This window comes from Diadema antillarum, unplaced genomic scaffold (genome assembly GCF_040938485.1).
Source record: "Diadema antillarum isolate AM-2024a unplaced genomic scaffold, OU_Dant_1.0 scf00000036, whole genome shotgun sequence".
NCBI classification, from domain to species: Eukaryota; Metazoa; Echinodermata; class Echinoidea; order Diadematoida; family Diadematidae; genus Diadema; species Diadema antillarum.
In genome coordinates, this window is record NW_027270925.1 from 4882501 (window position 1) to 4907751 (window position 25251).

The 25251-nt window shown below is 38.7% G+C and overlaps 1 protein-coding gene across 1 annotated transcript; it reads left to right on the plus strand.

Annotated features, from left to right (window-relative positions):
* Nucleotides 1-3216: 3216 nt before the first annotated feature.
* LOC139745554 (cleavage and polyadenylation specificity factor subunit 5-like) lies at nt 3217-14754 on the plus strand. Its single transcript, XM_071655951.1, has 7 exons — nt 3217-3335; nt 7918-8118; nt 8750-8813; nt 9450-9539; nt 11649-11724; nt 12561-12675; nt 13447-14754. Exons 1-7 carry the CDS (start codon nt 3217-3219, stop codon nt 13466-13468), a joined length of 687 nt encoding a protein of 228 aa, XP_071512052.1. The 3' UTR covers nt 13469-14754.
* Nucleotides 14755-25251: the final 10497 nt, after the last annotated feature.

A 25251-nucleotide genomic window follows, 5' to 3' on the forward strand; every position in this document is an offset into this window, starting at 1 on the left:
TGAAATCGATCAAAATGGCCAAAGAACTCTGCTGGCCTCATTAAAGACCAGATTCAGTGGTCTTTAGATTCAGGATTGTTTGTTTGTTTGTTTATCGGTATGTTTTACTGAAGGGAGATGTTGTCGCTAAAATTTTAGCATGCATACAACTTAAGATGACGCAATACAAGCATCAAGGCCCTTATTATGTCTGTAGATAAATGTGTATGCAACAATATTGTACCGCCATCACATGTTCTCATCTCGGGTTCCCAAATCGCGGCCACGACGACCAAGCAGTGGCGTATCAAGGGGGGGGGGGGTGGGGCAAGGGGGGCACGTGCCCCGGGCGCCACTCCTTGGGGGCGCAAAAAACGAGAAAAAAAAGCGAAGAAAAGAAGAAAAAAAAAACGAAGAAGAAGAAGAAAAGAAAAACGAAGAAGAAGAAGAAAAGAAAAAAGAAGAAGAAAAAAAAGAAAAAAAAAACTCGCCCGGAAAGGGGGGGGGGGGAGGGAGAATGATGGGGGGGGGGGGGCAGAAAACCAAATCAAACAAGATAAAAACAAAACATGATGATGACGCGGACAAAATGACAATGTTTATTGTGTTCACACAAGAATTCCATGTTCCGTAAGCTGAAATACAAAAATTTTCGGCGCGCTCGCTGCGCTCGCTCGCCAAATATATATAAAAAAGAAGGTAAGAACAAAACTTGATGACGCGGATAAAATGACAATGTCTATTGTGTTCACACATGTCATTTAATATTTAGCAGGCAAAATGTTTCACTGAGCAGCGGCTGCAATTTCTTTCGTTCTGAAGCGATCGCCAATTGGATCAAAAGGCGCCAACGGTTTCGAACATACGGGGGGGGGGGGGGGGCGCAAAAAAAACCCCCAAATCAAACAAGATAAGAACGAAACGCAATGATGACGCGGAAATATACAAATTTCGGCTCACTCGCTCGTACTAATTTAGAGTATTTTTTCAAGTCCTCAGTTTGGTGGTATAAATCGTTATCTATAAGGCCGTCACTATATCTTGATTAGAATTGTAAGATTTAATAAGCAAAAAATGACAAGAGTTCCATGTTTTAGTAAGCTGAAATATAAAAATTTTCGGCTCGCTCGCTGCGCTCACTCAAATTTATCAAAAAAAGGAAGAAGAAGATAAGAACAAAACGTGACGACGCGGACAAAATGACAATGTCTATTGTGTTCACACATGTCATTTAATATGTAGCAGGCAAAATGTTTCACTGAGCAGCGACTGCAATTTCTTTCGTTCTGAAGGCGATCGCCGATTGGATCAAAAGAGGACGCCAGCGGTTTCGAGCATACGAGGGAGCGCAAAAAAAAAATAAAAAAAGAGAAGAACAAAACGTAATGATGACGCGGAAATATACAAATTTCGGCTTCAGTTTGTTGGTATAAATCGTTATCTATAAGGTCGTCACTTTATCTTGATTAGAATTGTAAGCAAAAAATGACAAAAATTCCATGTTTTGTAAGCTGAACTACAAAAATTTTCGGCTCGCTCGCTGCGCTCGCTCGCCAAAATTTATATATATTATTATAAAAAAAGAGAGATAAGAACAAAACGTGATGATGACGCAGAAATATACAAATTTCGGCTCACTCGCGCGCACTAATTTAGAGTATTTTTTTAAAGTCCTCAGTTTGTTGGTATAAATTGTTATCTATAAGACCGTCACTATATCTTGATTAGAATTGTAAGATTTAATAAGCAAAAAATGACAAGAATTCCATGTTTTGTAAGCTGAAATACAAAACTTTTCGGCTCGCTCGCTGCGCTCGCTCGCCAAAATTTATATATATATATATATATATATATATATAAAAGAGAGATAAGAACAAAACATGATGACGCAGAAATATACAAATTTCGGCTCACTCGCGCGCACTAATTTAGAGTATTTTTTTAAGTCCTCAGTTTGTTGGTACAAATCGTTATCTATAAGGCCGTCACTATAGTGTATCTTGATTAGAATTGTAAGATTTGATAAGCAAAAAATGGCAAGAATTCCAGGTTTTGTAAGCTGAAATACAAAAATTTTCAGCTCGCTCGCCAAAATTCATCAAAATTCGCTACATTTAAATCACCCTCAAAAGACCCATTTTAAGTGCTTGAAAAAAAGCATATCATGTAGACTTTGTTTAAAGTCCCTACCGGGATGGGGTTGGGGTTGAACACTTTTTCAGAAATTAGGGGCGCAATTTTCGCGCTTGCCCCGGGCGCCGTTTCCCCTAGATACGCCACTGCCGACCAAGTAAATGACAACCAGGAAGAATCAGAACTTTAGTGAACGGACATGGAACGCCCCCGACTATGATTGAGAATGTGAAAACTGTAAGTTCATTGTGTATAACATAAATTCAGATCATAGGAGAAAACAAAGGACTGACCAAGATGGACTTGAACTTTGAAAAAAAAAAACTTAGTTGGACATTGTCAAGTGAACATTGAACTCTGTCACCGTTATCTGCATATTGTCTTTATCATGTTCTGCCTTAATATTGTTGTGTAAAGAGCCTCCCAGATTTCAAGTCATGATCTTTTGACTTTCCTGCCTTCATGCTCTCACTCCCGCGAGACTTTCCTTCCTGACTTTTCTTTTTCTTTCAAAGGGGAGGGATATTGTGTCTGTATAGATAACTTGATGTATATGCAACAATTGTACCATCACATGTTCTCATCTCACCATCACTGCTTTGATCACTCTATCCTGTCTTTCTCACGGTCAACCTGACACTCCTTTCTCCAGCCACCATCATACCTCATTAACTCACACATAAACACCACCACCTGTTCATCTCATTTCCTCTGTCACCGCCCTCTTCATCCTATGACTGTAAATACAATACTGCACTATACTCCAGATGTTATTATTAATCAGCCATACTGGCTGCAGTAGAGATTGCCTCTCAGACCTGAACGGAGCAAGACGTGTACTGAGCTTCTCTCTCTCTCGAGTTAGTCTGCATCTGAATAGATGTGTACACAAAAACCCTTTTCTGTTATCACATTTTATTCAGTTATTTATTCATCTATTCATCCTATTTTTCGATATTGTTTTCATTACAGTCGCACCATGATAAAGTGAGCAATTACAACATCTCAAAGAGATTTTTCTCCCTGGGGAAAATCTCTTTGCAACATCTACATCAGCGCCCTCTTTAGGTATACCGGTAGTTGTAGCAATATCAACAAAAGAAAATGGCTACCTCTACGCGTGAGCGAAATTCTGCTGGCTGGCCCAGAGGCAGATCGGTCTCAGATTCCAGCAACCAAAAGCTGAATGCTGGTGCTGTTCCTCGTGATCGTACTGCGATTTTGTAAGTGCCCTACTTATGATTACTGAGAGCAAAATAGATCATCCTTAAAAACCTGTATAATAGTAGCGTTCTTACTGTTCAAATCTCGGAGCTCGAGCCCGGGATGGGGAGTGCAGTCGTACAGAGAGAGAGAGAGCCCGCTCCTCTCGCACAGGGATTTCACATGTACGTGCTGCCGTTTCCCGGGAGCGTGTGTGCCTATTATGAATGGAACATTTGGCGAAAGGGAAATTCGGTCACGCTTACCATGGTCTCGTATAATAAAGTTAAAGAGCCCCATCCGATAACGCATAACGCCATCCATGTTATTTGGTCTAGCATTCATATGGGCTTTTCAGTGTCAGTGCCGTGGTCGCAATAAATGTGCAGAAAATCTACATTAATGTTACACATAGAAAAGTGTTCTATTCGTGATATTGGTAGGTCTAACGACAAGTTAACGTTTTTTGTTCGATTCTGATGTTCGAACGTTTTGGAACGCATTCCAAAACATTTTCTTCGTTCATCATATTCATATAAACTTAGACATGTCTAGTGAAATGATTAATGCTAACATTAAAAAATTTCATGTTTGTCACTTTGTGTGCCCATTGCAATGTCACAATGTCAATGGACATCCCAGTAATCAGTATTCCCACTTCTGTTCTTCTTCTTCTTCTTCTTCTGAGTAAGTCTGCCTCCTTCAATAGACTGAAGATTCTTGCAGACTGGTGCTATTTACATTATAATACAATTTATTTACAGATATTTACAAGCACATAGAAAATTTGACGAAAATAACTAGCCACTGTGATCAACCGTTAGACGGTTTCGAAATGATCCCACAGATGGCGCAAGATAGCCAAGGCCAAGCAAGGAGAGTACTAGTAGATTGTCCAGACCAAAGTGGAAGCAGTGCGTGACTATTAAAACTCAAAGCTCTGCCTCTGGTAGTGGTAGATTAAAATCCATGCTCATGTATGGTAAATTTACCGATTATTAAATGTCTGAGAATAGAGATTTTTATTTACAAAGTCAAAAGTGTACTGTGTAGCGTGCAGTGAGTGCACTGGTGAGTGAAGAAGAGCTTCATCATACATGTGTAACGTTAGAAGGACAATGTGTACTGTATGCTGCTAGATAGTCTGTTTTCTTGGAAGAATGCTCAAGCCCTCAAGGGTTTCTACTCTGTCCACACCATGTAACAAGATTTTGTAAGACACTTGTTGAATCATGTCACCCCCTCACAAAGATAGTTCAGACTGAAATAACAATTGAGAGAGAATTCACTTGCTGACCTGTCTGAACAACAAAATGAACTCATACAATGTACCATCCATAACATCCCTAATGTTAATACATGTAGTTAGGGTCATTGATCAGTTGAGTTACAAATCTGGGACTCTCTATCTATAGATAACAGTAACACATTGCTGTAGAGCATAGAAGTAGGAGCCCTACTCAACAAAATAATGGCATAGTCCCATATGGCCATACCAGTGCCAGTGTTCTGTATGCTGTATTAATTACCGGTAAATCAGTTCGGGAAACCCACTCACAAGGGGGGCCCCTCCTTATAAGTAACCCGTCCCCCTTATAAGTAACCCCCGGGGCACCCCTTATAAGGAGTCTCCACGCTTTTTTGCAATGCAACGCGAAAATGAAAGGACTGCGGCAATTCGCTTGATTATGTCCATAAAGCTTCACAAGTTTCCTAGTTACTCACGAAATTTGAGCAAAATCGGTTTGAGGCATCATATCTAAAATCATGGATTTAAATGCGATGTCAAACGACCCATGCGAATGCTGAAATGCGAGCGATTACTGGCGTGAGTGTCGCCAGGCGCGGCGGCGCGGCAATGCTTTAGTGCAGACGTGGCGACTGAGTACGTACTCAGTACGTACTCAGTCGCCACGTCTGCACTCAAGCATTGCCGCGCCGCCGCGCCTGGCGACACTCACGCCAGTAATCGCTCGCATTTCAGCATTCGCATGGGTCGTTTGACATCGCATTTAAATCCATGATTTTAGATATGATGCCTCAAACCGATTTTGCTCAAATTTCGTGAGTAACTAGGAAACTTGTGAAGCTTTATGGACATAATCAAGCGAATTGCCGCAGTCCTTTCATTTTCGCGTTGCATTGCAAAAAAGCGTGGAGACTCCTTATAAGGGGTGCCCCGGGGGTTACTTATAAGGGGGACGGGGTTACTTATAAGGGGGACGGGTTACTTATAAGGAGGGGCCCCCCTTGTGAGTGGGTTTCCCGAACTGAAATGATAAAAGTGTAACATCTATTCAGAATTGATATCAATGAAGGTTCGTTAGACGAGACCCAACATTTCTGGTTAAAATAGCTGTACTGTGGTTATGGGTAAACTCGGCCTAGTGGGTAAAGTCGGCCCCCAGCGCGCACAGCAGTAATTGTACTGGGCGCGCTGGGGGCCGACTTTACCCACTAGGCCGAGTTTACCCATAACTACGGTATAGTATGTATTGCAGAACTTTGCATTATGTCTCTGAAAGGGAACTTTTCCATCAATAGTGACTCCGAGATCTCTTTCAATCCTGACATCTTCCAATGGTCTATCTTTCATTTCATAAGTCCAGTGGGGATTTTTTTCCCTGCTGGAGTGTTTTGATACACTTTATGCATATTGATTCAATGGTAGTTGCCAAACTCTATGTACACTGTACATCATTTTGCTATATCTATAAGATTGACAAATTAACTGTATTAAATTATTTGTAAGGGACCTTTGTGTACATGCATGGTGTGGACATGCAGTCTTAACAATATTATAATAGTAATGCTTTAATATTGAAACTCTTTTGCGAAAGATGTGCAGTCATTGTACGCACTGGTGCAGTGGTAGCAATGTAGAGTTGTGTGAAACTGAAATTGGGCAGTGGGTTACTTGCAATCAAGAGCTCTGACAATGAATTGACAAAGATTTGTTTGTTTGTTTACCATTGGTTAATTTTCTTGGCATATTTACAGTGCAGTTGCACTTTTGATCATGCAAATGGGTTTGAATTTATATCGATGTTCTCTTTGGATCCTTGGTCTGATTGTGTAGCTTCACAGTTCTACTGGGGACATTTTGATTTCAATGTCCACATCCTGGACTGGGACATGTGACATCAGTTTAAACTTTGAGGCAGTGCACATGCATAGCAACTGTCCACATATTTTTTCCAAAATCCAGAATGTGTTTTCCGTGATTTTCACATCATTCTCAATCTGCGACGGCAGCCTTATACTTTCCTGTGTTTTTTTTTTTTTTCACCGTGACATCCGCTTGCACCGACTTAAGAAATCTTTTCAATCGCCTTTATTCTGCAAGAGTTCAGAGTTCGAAAGGTGAATTTTAAAGTACAGTTGAACATCTCTTATCCGGCCTCCCTTTATCCGGATCTCTCTATTATACGGACGCAATCTTTCCGTGATTTTTTTTAAAAATAATTACAGGAGGAAAGGGGGATTCCCAACTCCTTGAGAACTCCTACACAAACACACATGAATTACATATTACTTCCAACATGATTAACATACATTACATCAAATTTCCTTCCAAATTGCTTACCTTCAGACATTTTAACATCCCCAAACATCCCCAAATCATCGCAAGAACATGGACAGATTATACGCTCGAGTCCTCTCATATCGCATTGCCACATATAGGTCCATACACAGCCGTCGATATGACTAGATAGACATGCATTGTTTCGAGTCATTGGCTGAGCAACGAATGATATTGAACACTCAAAATTTTGAAGCGTAGTTTCGTCGACTCGTACTGTTTATTTTCAAGATCTACTTGATACATTTCTTAATAATTATTTAGGTAATTCATCCCAAGAATTTATAAAAGAAAATGATTTCATTCTTGCAAACACGAACCTCTATTTTGGGGTCTGTTACTGAGTGTAACAATGAAAAGGTTGCAGTATACACATTACTACATGTGGTACTACAATGGGCTACATCAGTACATGTGTATGTATATGTACATGTATAAAGCATTGAGTCTCCCGTATCCGGCCAAATCCCTTATCCGGATGAGCCCCGGTCCCGACTTGTCCGGATACGAGAGATTCAACTGTAGTACACTACTGTAAAAGTGGAAATTTTCGCGGTGTTGAAATTTTCGCGCATTTCGCGCAACCAGAAACTAGCGCGAAAATAAAAGCACGCGAATATTTTTGCGTGCCCATGTTCCTGTGCGTGATGTCTTGATTCCGCAGGATTAAAAATGCGCGAAACTCTTCTGACCTGGCCAGCGCGAAAAATTAGTTGCGCGAAAATATCCACTTTTACAGTATATCCCAATCTTTGATTTATGTACAATTGAAATAATTTTGTCCTGCATAATAGTACATCAAATCATACATGTAGCACTTACAACTTGTATGTGACACAGGTGATAGATAAGTTGTCCAAAGGGTAATTCATCTAGCTGATAAAGAGAAGATTTACCATCATTTTATTGTTACCATTGTTACAATTAGTATTGTTATTGTCATTCTGTTCTTAAAAAAATAAAAAAAGATAAAAGAGTTAACTTCTACCTAAGCTTGTAATGACTCAACTCTTCTCCAGGTACCCTTTGACCAACTACACATTTGGGACTAAGGAGCCCCTGTATGAAAAGGACTCCAGTGTGCCAGCAAGGTTTCAGCGAATGCGGGATGAATTCCACAAGATTGGAACTCGGCGGTCGGTAGAGGGCGTCCTCATTGTCCACGAGCATGATCTTCCCCATGTACTTCTCCTGCAGCTTGGCACAACATTCTTCAAACTGTGAGTGACTTTCTGGTTCCTTCTCCACATTTTCCGGAGTGCACATACCCAGGTTCACTTTTTAGCACATATGTGAAAGAGTTAATGTTTCCATCTATGGCCATTTGTACTGTACCATATATGCTATTTTTTCTTGCAAAAACCGATGAAGTTTGTTTTTTTCTCTTGCCCACACTGTTGTACGCAGCCATGAAATTATGGTTGTCAGCATCAGAAAGCCATTGTAGATAGTAACTGTCTCTTTCTTGCATCACCATCCAGTGTCTACTAAGTTTGTCTAAAGATGACATTTGGCATTCAGTACATGCTTGTGATGTTAGAGCAAAACCACATGGATTGTGGATTGAATGATGCTCACAAATTTTATAGTCATCACAAGCTTGAGGCTGTGTCTTTTCACTTGGGTGAAAAGATTATGATTATTGTTTTTTATGGTGATGAATTGGCTTACTGTATGTGATAAACACTGTTCAAAAAAAAATTGTGAAAGGCACATGAGGGAATTCTACATTGAAAGTGTTCCTTTAATCAATAAAATTTTAGCATGATTTGTCTCTGAATATCTTTCCTCCAACCATTTTACAGACCCACCTTTATTGCCTTTTGATTATATAAATTACTTTCACTGCAGACCTGGAGGAGAGCTAGGAGCTGGTGAGGATGAGATAGAGGGACTGAAAAGGTTGATGACAGAGGTGAGATTTATTGTTGTAATTATTGTTGTGAAACAAGTGATTTGTAGCAGGCAGATGAGTCGTTATTTCATTAAAAATTGTTTTCCTTTGTAATACTGGTACCTTCTGTACATGCCTCTTGGTCATGCAAAATTCAAATCAGCAATAGCATGGGTACAGAATAATTGATTCGTTCAAAAAGATAATCTCTGTTTGGATAAAGTAAAGTATGAAGTTGCATAGACACATGATAATGATAAAGAAAAAGGCTTCGAACCTTGTTTAGTAGGACCTAACATCTTGAGTACCAACTCAGATACAAGGTAGGAGTATGTGGAACAGTTCTTGTACAGCAGGTGCGAGTGCATTTTCAGGTTGTCAATTTTCTTGCCAAGTTTTGGCAACAGCCGCATATTTGTGTTAAAACTGGGTGTGGATGTTTTGTGGTACCTTCGTGTTGATGTGATAGTGGAAGAAATGGGGAGGTTTTTTTAAATAGCCTTTTCAACTGGTTCCCTGAGCCCAAATCAGATGTACTGTTTTCAAGACAAAGTCATCTACTGTATTTCAACAGAATTTTCTGATCACTGTCACCAATATTGCCAATCCCAAAGAACTCTTTTGACTAGTTGATCTCCTTGTGGAATGTCCCAACAGATCCTCGGCAGACAAGATGGGGTCCAGCAGGACTGGATGGTGGAAGATGTGATCGCCAACTGGTACCGGCCAAACTTTGAGCCCCCTCAGGTGAGATGGCAGTGATAGTGATGGAGATGTAGGGACCATCTGCCCCCCCCCCCCCCCCCCCCCCCCCCCCCGAAAAGGTCACACATGCTCAGGCTGAAAGGGCTTTGTCAGCTTACCTGGGCTACCAAAGGCCCAGTTGAATTATTTTGATAACTCTCTGTCCGGCATCTGTTGTGCCTTGTCTGTCTTTTCTAGTCATTTTTATGCCTCTGCCACGAAGTGTCACCGGAGGCATTATGTTTCGGGTTGTCCGTCCGTCCGTAATCGATTTTGTGGACAGCGTATCTAAAAAACTGTTAGAGGTATCCTAACGAAACTTGGCATGTATATGTATGAGTGGATTAAGTTGTGCCTATCAACTTTTGAGGGTACATGCTCAAGGTCAAAGGTCAAAAGGTCAAGGTCAAATGCTCAAAATTTCACTATTTCCCCTATATCTATGCAATGCCTGGAGGTATTTTCTTGAAACTTGGTGTATACATGAGCTACCAAATAAAGATTCCCAAGAGAGAGCTTTGGGTCATAAGGTCAAAGGTCAAGTGAAAATGTTAAAATTTCACTTTTTTCTCCATATCTCGCAAGCATTTCAAGGTATCTTCATGGAACTTAGTATATATGCATGTACTGACTGGCAGTGATCATGTAGGGAATTTAGGGGTCATGGGTCAAAGGTCATGGGTCAAAGGTCAAGGTCAACTCATCAAAATGTCATTATTTCTCTCTTATCTATGCAATGCCTGCATGATTTTTTCCTTGAAACTTAGTGTATGCATGTATTATCCAATACAGATTCTCTTGGAAGTTTCTTGCCAAAAGGTCAAAGGTCAAGTGAAAGTGCTAAATGTCACTTCTTTTTTAAACTTATAAAAGGGTCAAAAGTTGGGTACAAATCCTCAAATCCCCAATACCTGCACTCTTAGACAGTATAGCCATTCATCCAAATAAACCTAGTTCAAGGAAAGCAAACACTCAATGCATTTGTGACAAACCTGTCATTTTAATATTTGCCAGTTATATGAAACTGTCATCACACATTGTCAAGACATTGTGCTATAGACCTGTTCGGAGAACCATGCATTATGGCGGAGGCATACCAGTCGCCATAGCGACATTTCTAGTCATATTAGTGTAAATGTTCGATGGTGTAAGTTTTTGGTGTTATGTGGATAATATATATTCTCGACAGCTCAGTAGAAGAGACAGAGATTCAGATTGATATATCTGGTTTACCTTATTGCAATGCAATATTTGCTCCAAAGCCATATAGGAATATAATTATGATAAAGATTGTATGATGAATGTCAGATATAATAGATATTGGATATAGCAGGTACTCTCCATCTAATGGCCATTAGCATTTCTAACTTGGATAAACCCAACCAGGTAGAATCATCTCCTTTTTTTATTGGGGGGAGGGGGGGACTCCAGTTTGAGATGTTGACCGTACAATGTACCTAGAGTGTTGCTATTTTACTTCGCTACTGATAGTTCTTATACAGCAGCGGTATGACTTTGCCATTCTTCACATGATGAGAAAAAACAAGATGCCCAAGTATTGCTCTCACTTAATGATTAGGATGAAATCTACTGTGAATCGTGTGAAAGAGTTGATGATAAAAGGCCTCAAACAGAGAGACTGACTCTTGTTTGCACCGTATGATTCCAAACGAGTTACTCTGCCAGAGGGCATGTATCTTTTAGCAATGCTGCACACTGCCACTGGTCCAATGGTCCAGGACCTGTTAAAGTTTGTTGGACCAATAACTTTTTCAGGAATGGACCAGTAAAACATGGAAAAACTGGGTACCTACTGGTCTGACAGACAGGTCTGACAGACAGGTCGGACCAGTAGAAAAAAATGGGTTATTGTGCAGCCCTGCTCTTAGCACTGTAATTTTCACAGTCATACATTGACAGGTATGTACGTGTAGCTACCAAATGTAAGAGATAAGAGTGTACAACCGTCTTATTTTATCACTCTAGAAGAGAAAGTAATGGCTTGTAAAATTTTAATGTGACTTTCCTGTGTAAATAGAATTTCCATTGTAGATCTGGCTTAACCTATTTTCCCCCTCTCTTTTTCTCTTGTTTGGGAATGTTCAATGACAGTATCCATACATTCCAGCTCACATAACAAAACCCAAGGAACATAAACGACTGTATTTCGTGCAGCTCGCAGAAAAAGGTGAGAATGAAGACAAAGTATATCTATTTTCTTAGATTTGTTTGATTATTATGATAGTATATCCTTTTGTTTTGTCTGTTAAAATTTGAGAATAGACTAAGCCAGTGAAATACTGTATATGACATGTTTAATGGATGTGTGTTGCCCAAGTGAATTTCATGCAAAGAAATAAATGTAGTGACCATATGAGTGAATGAATGAATGAATGACAAAGGTTAAGTGGGGATGAAATAAACCAAATATGGAAGCATTGACTAAATTCAGAAGATGAATAGTGGGGTCAAAATGGAGATGAAAAAAAAAAAATATATATATACACAAGGCAGTTGTCATATATACTTGCTGTGGAGACATGCTAAAATAAAAGACAATAAGGAGAAAAATGTTACTGCTGTACAGGAATGCGTGAAGCAGCATGATTAAAGTAGAGCCAAAGCAAAGACATACATTGTGTGTTTGTGCATATGTTTATGTTTAGATTTTAAAACTCTGCAATTGATAATATCCTGTATTATATAAGCTGGTATGGGGATCTGTTATATATGCAAAGTGGGCTGCCTCTTACGATAAATTGCATGTGGTTCAAAGAACGATACTTAGTAGAGGAATTAAAAAGTCAAAATGAGGAAAATCATCAGAGATTAAGTGTTCTTTGCCTCCCTTTTTACTGTGGTTACATCTTAATCAATTATACTTAGCAATATCAATGTTATGTCATGTGTAAACTTGCTCTTTTGTAAATGATGTTATACAAAGGTTTGGGTAACGAACAAACATTTTCTGAAGACTTGTAATGCTTGAAACAATTTGTGTTCCTCTGTCTTCTTGCACATCAGCCTTGTTTGCAGTACCAAGGAATTACAAGCTGGTAGCTGCACCCCTCTTTGAGCTGTACGACAATGCACCAGGCTACGGTCCAGTAATATCCAGTTTGCCACAGCTTCTCAGCAGGTACAGTTAAAAAAGGATAGTTGTATGCCTTGATTGCCTTTTTTTATTTCCTTTTAGTCATTAAACATGTAAAAATATGGTACTAACTGAACCTATTGATTACTGTGCAGGTTAGTGGAATCAACACATTGACACAATTCAAAAACTCTAGACAACCATGGCAGGCTATTTAGTTATGCAGCATATAGAGGGATAGCGTTTTCTACAAGCCTGGTCATATAATATATCAGTCCGCAGTATGATTATATCCTAGTATTGAATCACAGGTGATATGTGTGATGCAGAGCTCCAATGCAAGCCGTAGCTACAACTAAGTGAGATTTGTTCTGCCCATTTGAAATGAATTTTCTATCAAAATGACTTGCTGATTTTTAACTGTAACTTCTTTCATCATTATCAGCCACTGTAAGAGGAGATAACTGATGTTGAAGTGGACACAGTTATCATAACCAGATGACTTGATTGCTTGGTTGATCAGTTCTTCAAACAGTTCCCAATATGAGCTCCTCAAATGAGTCCCACTTTCAGCTCTTTCTCCTTAAATCTGTTGCGATGCTTGTGAATCAAGGGAATATAAAGTCTTTCTTTTTCTCAATGAAATTCCTGTTTTGTAGGCAGTGCTACTATGCTGTTGATGTGTTAATAGAACACCTTTTTTCATAACTTTACTGAACCTTTGTAGTTGTTTTCCAACTTATGAAAATACATTGTACAGTCATGTATATGCACAACACTAACTATGCGCAAATGTTTGCTTGCCTTCTATTGCAGGTTCAACTTCATCTATCAATAACAGGATGTGTATTCTGAGTCCTGAGAGAATGTGAGCAAGGCAAATGCCTGGACTGCTAGAACATTGCCCAGCATGCTTTGCTGCTCTTGTGTCATTTGTAGCCAGTGGAGGAATGGATGTCAGTGTGGTGAGAGTTTTGCGGGAAATGTGGAGTTGTCTACCTTGCGGCCAGGGCGGGGGATTGTCGTAACTCGATGACAGCGATGTGAGTGACCCCTGCAGATCGATGACATCACTTCCTGTGGGTACTGACACTCATCTGCCTGCAAGAGTCAACATTTGGTCGTGCATAGCGACCATTTTTGTGCATAGGAGGTGGATCCCAATTTATTGTCATGGGTGGCATCTATGCTTCAGCTAATTGTGATGATGCACTTTTTTTCGCGCGTAAAAAAGGGGGAAATTTGTGTGGCGGATAGCTTTTTTTTTTCCACTTGTAAATACACTCTGTAGTTAATATTTTGATGATTAGTTTCTTGTAAATATTGTACATAATTTGTAGATTCCTGAATAGCCAGCAGGCTGTTCACAAGTCTTTGCGCACCAATCCCTAGTCACTAATGTTATTCACATTGAAGATGTGATTAGTTGTATTATGTTACTCTCTGTCATAGTCAGCCATGTTACAACTGAGTGGATATGAATTTCAAATGTGATGCATTGTTTGGGATGATGAAAGGGAAGAACGATTTTTGATCTACACAGCTTGGGCCTCAAAAGAGTGAAGGTAACAATATTAGGCACTATGATAGTGACAATTTGATTGTAACAAATATTTTGCCATCAAAACTATTTGAATGTTGAAAGGCTTTCCCTATTTGAAGAGTAAAAGAAGAAGAAAAGAGAAATGTTTAAAATGGGAATGGGCACAAGCAACTTGAGCTGAAATGTCATACACAAAAGATCCCCTGGAATTATTTTCCATGAGTTTGATGCAGTGCAGAAGAAATCACAAATTATCATTCATGTGCATACTTTTAACAAATGTATACAACTGTATTTGCATCGAGGGTGTGATATTTGTTTGCTTTTTGCATTTTACCATCACCAATACAGACATCATTATAAACGTTTGTCTGCATCCAATAACTATATGTTGTCTGGAGGTTATGACATGCCTCCTTTTTCATTAGATGTAACAAAGCAGTTCCGTTAAAAGGGAATGTCCTTCTGGTAGAAAGTTGTTGAGCTGTAAGGTGATGAAGTCAATTCAGGAGGTTGGTAAACATATCTGACAAGTTAAAGATAGTGTTCTGGTGGATAATTCATCATGTGCATTGTCATATGGGAACTATAGTGGAGCCATCTCAATCACATTGCCATTAAAAGTGTACCTTGCTTTGTGTATAATGTTCATTGTTTGTGGAAGCAAAAAGTCCAAATTGTGAGTTTTTGTCATGTAGTTTTGGAAGTGATCACTTTTCTCTGGTTTTAGTAGACAGAGAGCTCTATGTCATGGAGAAATATCCTTGTATACTGTACTAGTATTTGTTTTCTTGGAAAAACACATTTTAATCCAAGAAAACAAAAATGAGTGATATGTCATGCACAAACGAACATGAAATATGATATCTTTGTATTTGCGTTCATGTGACCGAACCAGGGCAAGGGCTCTCATCTTCTGTGATGTCTGACCAATATACAAATGTAATCAAAATTGTAATCATCATCATACCGCTCTTTCAATTCGCTTACATTATAGCTTACCGTAAAACCAGAAGTTTTTGCGTGCATGAAACTGTCATGAATTTTGCAAGGAGCCGAGATTTGTGGAAGAGTTTGTCTGCTCAAGGCACTGAATGCCAGTGACAATTTATGAAAGCTTCACACTGCGAAAATGGCTGTTGGCTCCAGTTTGCAAAAGTTTCATGCTGCAAGTATTTCTGGATTTACAGTGTCCCTATTTGCAAATTTAGACTTGTCCTGGAGGAAACATTCTCTATTGATTTAAAGACAGAGGAGACAGCACTAGTTATCTTCACCATGCATGTGTGCTCCTGGGTATCATGAAGTTCCCACAGACTTTGCTGTCCCTGTCTCAGCCAGAACTGCGATATTATTATCTTGTTCCACAACTCCAGCTAGTATGGATAAGAAGTTTTGGCATGGTACCCAATTGGTAAAGACAGAGTGAAAAGTTTTGCATACTCTGCGTTTAGTGCCCTTTGCATAGCTGCCAAGTCTCACTGATTCTCCCCAGTGGGGGTGCTGTGGCATAGTGGATAAGACTCCAGACTCCCAACTGGAGGACATGAGTTCGATTCCCGCTAAGTACTAACGTCCTTGGACAAGATGTTTTTACCCACCATGTCCCTCTCGATCCAGGTGTATAAATGGGTACCTGGCAACTGAAACGCTAGGGTAATAATAATGGCAGGGCCCTCTGGTAGAGCAGTGGCAACAGTGAAGAAATTACCCTTGAAAGATAGACATTATTATTGCATTATTATTCTCCAGGAAGTTCCCTGAAAACTGAGGAATCTCATCATGTCCAACAGAACAAAGGTTTCCTGGTTTGGGATTTCATTTCACCAATTGAGTTGCTGGTAAAGAAAGAGCATCTCCCCAGTCACTCCCTGGGACCTTCCTGATCGATTTTGATGTTGGAATGTTGGTAGCCCTGTCTATTAATTCATTCATTTTAGGATTTTGAAATCTGGAGATGATTCAGATGTATGAGTATTTACTGAATGTGTTTACCTTTAGCTGTCTTAATGTTATTGATGTGATATACACAATGCATAAGAGTACCAAGTAAAGTAGATAGAAATGATTGATGTAAAGGACCGATCGCACATAGAATAGGCTGCTTAAACCATGTACAAAACAAAAGAATGAACAATGAATTTTCACCTTTAAAAAAGAGGTTTGCATGTTTGTGAACGTTTAATTCCAGCTCATACTCAGTTACAATAGAAACTGTGTCTTGCTTTGTATGAAGGCATGAGACTTCTAGAAAGAATCAGTCTAGATTAAATGACAGAACTTGGGATACTGTCAAGTAAATTGGGTCAGTAACAGCTGCATGACCTGCATTGTAATGTCCTTATAGATAAGCCAGCAGTGTGTAATGCAAGAAGATTACTATTACATTACACCTTATTCTTCATGCTTTTTGTTCAATACTGTGAAGTCGATATTTTACTTTTTATAACTACAGATTAGTGTGAGTGAAGATTTTTTCCCCCAACTTCCTATCCCAGAATATGCAGTAAATGGCTTTGATCCATAAGTCTGTGTCTCTTAGCATTGTAACTACAATGGTACTCTGTTAATTGCCAAGTTACTAGTATAAACCAAGGACTTTCCAGTGATGCAAAGATGCTTATTGATAAAAAAAAAAAAATGCCCTTTCACACATTGTATGCTGCTGTAATCAGTGTGCATGTCTTGATACGTGGTGCACATGAATTGTTGAGATATACTGATGCAAATGCTTTCTATTGGCTTTCCTTATTTTTGAAAAAAAGACCAACATTCAATCAGTCTATATATTTTTTTGCTAATGGCTCTTACTATCTTCTGATTCTAAATGTGTTGGCATGTGTTTGAGATTGAATACACATGCAAGCCACTTTTCAAATTTCTTTAATAGATATTTCCTTCTGGTTATTTGTAACCATGGTTTATCATGCAATTAAATATTGTTAATCATGATGCGACATATGTTCTGCTTGACCCTTATGTTCTTTGTTTTTTTTTACTCCCATCATTACCAGAAATACAGTGATGTCAAATTATATAATGACTCTTAAGACTATTTGTGTCTTCATTGCTGAATCCTAAAATGTGTACAATTATCCTCAGATATAGACACAATTACACACAAAAGAAAAAAAACCCAGAAGTGATTGTCATATTGAAACTGACATGGACCAAATTGCCATTTTGAAAATGAAACAGACAAAATTGTATCCAAGTTTTTAAGTACATGTACACGTACTACAATACCATGGATGCTTCATACCTTGCACCCTATGAAGGAGCACAGTATGTCATTGATTACCTTTGAAATCTGAACATGCTTGCCATTTTCTTTTGCATTCTAGTGGTGAAATACTTGTATAATTTTTGCTCTAACTAGCTACGTAATCATTGTTAATTTGTATTTTCATTTTTTTAATGCAAATTATAAGCTTTCTTCAATTTGTTGTTTTGTAGACACACACACGCACTCAAACATACACACTCACACACACATACATATACACACATATTTGAAGAATTTGATTGCAAAATTGGCTAAGTGCCATTTTTAAACATATCAAAGCAAGTCCATCATCAGATAGAACAAAATAAAACCCTTCCCTGAATACAACATGTACCTCACTTTTAACATTAAAGTAGATAAATGTATTCTTGAAGTTATGATTAAAAGATATCCCATTTTTTTTCTTATTATTTTTAAGCAGGCTTAATCGCACATATTCTCGTCTCAACTTGACAAGAATGGAGTACACCTATATACATAGTTAACTTGTTTTGCTATCAAACTGTTGTACATGAGTATGTTCAGAACTACAGAGTAAAACTCAAGGGTGGGGGGTGTACATACTGTGGTTGCAATGTTCGATGAAATAAACCAGTTCAGAGTTCCACTTTGTGCATGAGCAGAAAGAGGTCCTTCTACCACAGGCATGTTTGTTTTTAAATTCACTGGGATAAGCATCTGTGGTGTAATGATTGCTCATGTAATCCTTTTAAATGCTGCTTGCCAGCACATCCACCTGACACAAAAGTGATATTTGGCAATATCAATTGAAAGAGATTCAATGCAAAAATAGTAATGAAATGTATGCTTTCCCAAGTGTTAATTGATGGATCATTCTGGTCATGTGGTCTACGCAAGTTCATTCTTTAACAGGATTCATGAATCCCATAAATTGTTACATAAAGCTTATGCATTAATTATGTCGCTCTGAAATCGAGTCAAGTGCCCCTAACCGACAGAGAAAAAACAGAAAGGTCATTCGTGCCAGTGTGCCCATGAGTTGACTCCAAACTGGCTTATTATATCACCATTCTCTCTTACATCCATGCATTCATCGTCTGCGCCGAGTCACGTGCTGCCGTCGTGTGTCTTACGCGCGGCGTGCGTCGAAAAACTGTCCTGATCGGGGCAGCTGTCTCTCTCCTGTTGCCATGGTGATCTTGATGCTTGTTCTGGCAGAACTTGAGGTAGACAAAGCACGCCGTACTTGCGAGTATCAGGAGCACGCAGACGCCTGCACACACGCCTAGAGCGATTATCAGTCCGTCGCTAAATTGTGAAGCTTTCCCCGTGTCCCCATTAGTGAAAGTGTCAGCTAGGATGGAAAAAAAAAAGAAGGAAAAAAAAAGAAAGAAGAAAAGAAGATTATAGCAAGGCGGTCGTAGGTCAGCAATCGTCTTACCATCATTGCGCGAGTCTTCCTATTTTTCTCATGCATTACCTTTACGACAGTGCCCTATCTGATGTGTGTCCTACCACAAAATAGTATATGCGATTATAAAAAATGAAGGAATTTGAAGTAAAATGTACTGTATATCCATCCAAATGCGTTATTGTGTTGTAAAACAAACCAACAACGACGACAACGACCCGAAAAACTGAATTTTCACGCAAGTAAATGTCAACGAAAGGGGAGAACAATCATACACGTGTCGCTGCAAGTTGTAAACGCTTTCTTCCAAAATAAACTAAACAAGCTATTAAAACTTAACGAGCATTTTTTTTTTTTTACTAATAGTCACCTCAGTTTGATTTGAAAGCAATAATCTAGAATACGATGTAATCTTTTCAATACTAGTGGAATAACTACAACAGTATCGTAATACACGCATTGCATTGCTCTATTATTCCCGAGACACGAAGACACAGTAGTTTGGATGTTGAAAGAGGTGTCCCCAGATAGAATTATGTTGACTCGGTTGAATGCGGGAAAAGAAGGCTCCTATACAACACGTGTATAATAGTGAACTAATCTGTCAAAAGTTATGATTAATGAATTGTTAGTAATTCTACGTCCCACCCTCTGTAGTTTTGTGATGTCATAAAATTAGTAGTTGAAAGATACACGTATTTCCCAGTCGTCATGCATTCTCTGAATCCACACAATGGACAGTTTCGATAATGTTATCTCGCAGTGCCGGAGGCTTACCCCATATAAAGCAACAACTACTTATGTTGAATTCCTGCCGGAGGAGCTTAACCGAAGGAAGCACGTGAATGAAATGCTTCCTTACTATATATGCTGTAGGAGAAGGGGCTTCCATAACGTATTGTTTAATCAAGTCAAACCTAACTCGTCTAGGTCTATCCCGCACAAGTCGAAAAACTGGCGAAGTCGAAGAAAATTTTATCCCAGATGGATCTAAACATCTATGAATATAAATCGAAATTCACGTACGTCGAAGGATTTTCTCCCGTTATTTTGCATATAGCCTTAGGCGACATTGACTATACATTACAGAAAGTGTCTATTATGTTTGGGCGAACTTCACCTAAACAGGGGCGGATCCAGGAATTCCGTGAAGGGGAGGAGCCCCCCGGCCCCCCCCCCCATTTTTTTCCTTTTTTATTTCTTTTGTTTTAACAAAAAATAACGAGGGGGCGCGCGCCCAGCCAGTGCGCCCCCTCTGGATCCTCCACTGCCTATCATAATCCAAATTATTTCGGTACAGATGCTGGGTAATAGAACCAAAAAACGAGACCTCACCCAAAATTGTTTCGTCACTGCCATCGCCACAGTTCTCCCACGTGTCATTCACAAGTCGTCTGTCGATGCAGCGATCGTTGGAACACGAGTATTCCTGCTCGGTACAGACTCCTTCGGTTTTAATTGAGAAACAAAATACAGAAATATTTCCCCTGTAGAATCCGGGTATCCATACATTAAGAACTTTGTAGCTTTTTTTTCATACTCAGTGCCAAGATTCTGATTGTATGATTGCTTGTTTATTTGTTTGTTTTTTGCTGCTCAAGGAAGTTATGATTTTGTTGATACTGCTCCAGGAAGTTTTAACTTAATACATGTAGTGCTCTTTTACTCCATGAAGAGAACTTACTCAAGTTTTGTCCTTTTCTTTCTATTCTTGCTAAGAGTCCTATATAGCCATGAATGTTACTATAATCTGTATATTTTCTTTGTAAATGAAGACACAACTTCGTCGTCGCTTTCTTCTTTTTTTCCTTGCATATTTACGAATAACAATGATTTTGTGATCACTATATTTTAGCTTTCTTTGTTTCACAGGTAAATGGTTATAAATGCATAATGGAATGATATGCAGTGAAGTCACGGATGAATGCACAGTAGACTTGTACTTCATAGAAATCGGCTTGAGATTCATATGAGCATGAAGGTTTCAGCAATTGCTGTTGGACTATACAGATGAGTAATTAATTCCAAATATATACTCATAACCTTGACTTTCAGGAATACTGTAGCTCCACTCTGCATTATCATCTCCAAGATAGAGTACTGAAGAGTTTGAAACAAAACTAGGATTCCTCACCCACATGAAAAGATGTAATAACCAGTGTGAATCCACGTGCAGTGTGATATTGATCTGTTGTGAGCATAAGAGTGACGGTAGATCCGCTGGAAGCGAGGTTGTCGATATTTTCCCCAGGGCCACAATATTGAGTACCTGAAATTCAAAAACGTTACGCTCGCGATCGTTATGCCTATAACATGTAAGATAATGTGATGTTACAGTTTTGTACACTTCAAATAACAGTGAACATTAGGGCCTATAAACAATTACTATAAAAGCGAATATTCCCAACATTGATAATGTTACATTTTTTTTCCAAATCAAAGAGAAAACAACTATGATAGTCGCCGCCAGGGTTTTTCATGTTACATAATATCCTTACAAAATGCCATACCGTTTTGAGCCATATTGAAGGAAGCATCGGCAACTCCGTCTAAAAACCAGAGAGCATCAAAGCAGATGCGTTCAAGGTCGCCCTCAACCTCAAAATCTGCAAATGTCAGAGTGAGAAACCGCGACTCGTTCGTCTGAATGGTGATTGCACACTCGACATCGTTCGGATAGCTGTCGGCCCTTTGCGAAATTACGAGACTGGCAAAACTGGTGGTAGGTCCCACGAATATCACCCCGTTGCACTCTTCGAGCATATAATCTGGTGAAATGAAAGGCAAATTCGTCATTAATTCAAATATGTATGTAGTAGAGTTTTCTCTGTTCATTTTTGTTGCAAAAGTTTGATGCCTTTTATTTCATTATTTGTTGAATACAACTTACTTGGCGTGACTTTTGGCCATTTAAAGATAAAAGTTTGAATCATCGAGTATAAATAGGCCTAGGGGAGCCTACCCTTTATGGGATGATTTGACGGTTATATATACAGAAGTCATTGAGAGCAGGGTGTTTACCTCGGTGTTTAGTGGTCCCACCTCACATCCAACCGGACCCCATTGAAGACCAGCTTAACGTAGCTGAATATGGACTATCCAGCCATCTCTCAGATGGAAAATGAACAAACAATACAAACAGCTTTAGGTCTGCTTTTCTGTTGCCCCCCCCCCAAAAAAAGAAGTTAATAATGGATCCGTAATATGTATATATTATATACATGAATGTTTGTTCAGATAACAAATCGCTTTGTGAAGAATGAAGAGGTTTATTTTCATATCAATCACTCTCCTCATTCTTACACTTACTTCATGTTTATAGTGATGACCGTTACATTACTCTTGTTCATTTCAAAGTCTTGCATCGTAAAATCGATCAGTCTTGGTAAATGTGATTTTATCAACGATAATGTAGAATGTAGGACGAGGTGGTTGAATTGGGCAAGCCTATCAAACTCATGGTTGCACAGAGTGGAAATAGCACTTAACGTTATACACTGGAAATGGGCGGAACAGAAATATTTTGATTCACACTGATTGGATATTTCCGCCATGTCAAGCTCCGCAGTGGACCACTGGATGATGGATTCGTTTTTGTTGTTATGTTTAAGAAGCGCGTCATTCACATTTGAATATTTGTGTCTTTATCTGCATAATACACATTGTAATGCTAATACTTTATATAACAACAATAACTCATAAAATGAATAAAATACTTTGTAATTAAATGATGGAAAATGCAAGCGCCCTATCTTAGCCTTCAATCAAGGCGGGTATGAAAAGATATAGATAGGCGGGGAATTAGACATCCATGCACGAGTAGTACTGCATGGGTATCAAATTCCTCGCATAGAAAGAAGGTGGTCTGATAGAATGCCTTGATCAAAGGCTAACGGCACTCAACGGATTTCTTGAGTTGTCTGACAACAAAATAAACACTTTGTTTTTAACAATGTAGCACTTAAAGAGGAAACTTCACTAGACTCATGTGCACTGTAATTTCGAAATAGGAATGAACAACAGTAAGTGCATAGACAAAAATATGTTTTAGATTTTTATTTCATTATTGTTTTAATCTTTTTATTTAATCAATTAATCAATTTATTTCTTCTTCTTTTTTTGCAGTGTCACTTTGATCATGCGGGAGATGCGGTACAACGATTATCAGTTTGGATGATTTGATTGTGCAATGGTATATCCTTGAAGTTAATGTTACTGGAAGACTAAAACAGATACGTGTACTACAGGACTAACTTAAATGACAACAAAGTAAGAAATACAAAGGAAAGGTCGAGACTGAATGTTAAGTCACTGGTAACATGGCATCATATAGGAACGATTATCTCTTCCATACCAGTACATTCTTAAAAAGCTATAGGCCTAGTCAAATCTGACTGATATCTAGTCAAATCTAATTATACATGAAAGGGTCGGCTGGGTGCAACTAAGATATCCAGTCAAATTGACTATTGTAGATCAGTCTAGTTATTCTATCTGACTAATGATCGTGTCAGATTTAACCAGATAATCAGTCAGATATAATAACTAATCATTCGGTCAAATTGACTAGATCAATTAATGAAAGGAAGATATCATTAAGCAGAGGGGTGACGATATGATATGGTGTATGAGTTTTCTTTAATATAGATCAGCAGTTGCGATCTTACAAATTTCATTTGAACAGAGGGCAGACAATTTGAAGAAAACTCATACGTCATAGATCAAACTATGGTCATTCTATCTGGCAGTCGACTCAAGTTTGACTAGATGAAAGGGTCAACTGGGTGCATCTAGAAATCTAGAGATCAATCTCGTTATTCTAGTTTGACTAGACACCTACTTAAAATAATCTTACTGAATGATGATATAATGTCTGTATTCACTGATACTGATTAATCAGTCATGTCAACCATATAGCTAAATAGTGGGATTAGAATCGCTGTTATATCTCGTTAATTCTCACTACTCATCCAGTCATACTTGGTACATCACTCAAGTTGCACTTTAAACATGTGATTTTGACATTTCACTTGTAATAATTCTTGTCAAGTGGTGTATATAATACATCAATATCAGTGAAGTGAAAATATAAAAGTTGCAAATACATAGGCATTCTTCAAGAGCAAAACAAACACAAAATATGAAGTATGTTATCAGGGCAGGATCCATGAACTCAAAGAAGAAAAAAAAAAGAGTAGGAAAGAATGCTGGAGCTTCTTCTAAAGGGTGCTATTCAAGAATAGTTTCGAGGGTGGTTATTTTTTTCTTTAATTATGTTTAAAACAACACCTTTTCGTTTTGATAAGCACAATAGGCCTATAATATGTCTAAATTACCCTATCTATCGTAAAGCGTGTTCACATTGTATTAAACGTGACACGGATTTGTGTTTGTTGTATTATTTAATGAAACTGATTTGAACATTGATAAACACTGTGATACATGTGTTCTTACAGCGGGAAAGGAAAATCAGTAAGATCACTCACCCGTTGGAACTGTTGACAGCGCACACCTGAATAGATATTTTGAGAGTAGGCCTATTAAGAAGCAGAAGGCAGTAAAATGAGTATCCATGTTGCGTATGAGATAAAAAGATATATATAAAACTAATATCCACTTTCCACACGACTGTGTTCAATAGTTGTACATCACAAATGCAAAATGAGTATCCACGTTGCATTAGTGTTTGTGATATACAAACTTCATTTTCCAGCCGATAATGTTTGATATTATCGTTCATCAAAATGACGGATCCATCACACCAATAACGCACATGTCAGTCGAGCACATAAATTGATTTTCAAAATGATTTAATCGCGTCAGACGCAGCAAGAACATCATCCGGTCATCTTGTTTTATCTCTCACTGAGATGTCGATGCAACACTAATGAATGCTCATGAGGGAGAGAGAGGTATGAATGCAATGAGCGAAACAATAACAAGATAACGAAGATGCATCTAATCATAATGCACTGGAGAGAAAGAAGAAGTGAGAGGGGAAGAAACAAGGACAAGAAATGGAGAGCTTGAGCATTGGAGCTCGAGAGGGAAAGAGGCAAGAGATGGAGAGAAGAGAGAAAGAGGGGAGGGAGAGAAGGGTGGGGAAAGAGGAAGGGAGGGAGAGAACGAGGGCGTTTTCTTCTTGGAAATCAATTTTTCGGCGAAACCTCGTTTCTGCCATCCTCTTCTCTTTTTTTTTCATTGATCGTGTTGTTTTTGCGAGTTGCCTTTGCATGATCCATACAGTATGTGGGATAACGAGGTTTTATGAGCTTTGATCCGTAGGCCTATAGCCTCGTTGATGACGAAATATGCGATGATGCGCCTCAGTGCACGTTGAACCTAGGATTAAAGAGATATTTGAGTGATTATCTTTTGCTACAGTGAGCTTTTGTTAAAGTGATGATTTCATTACAAGAT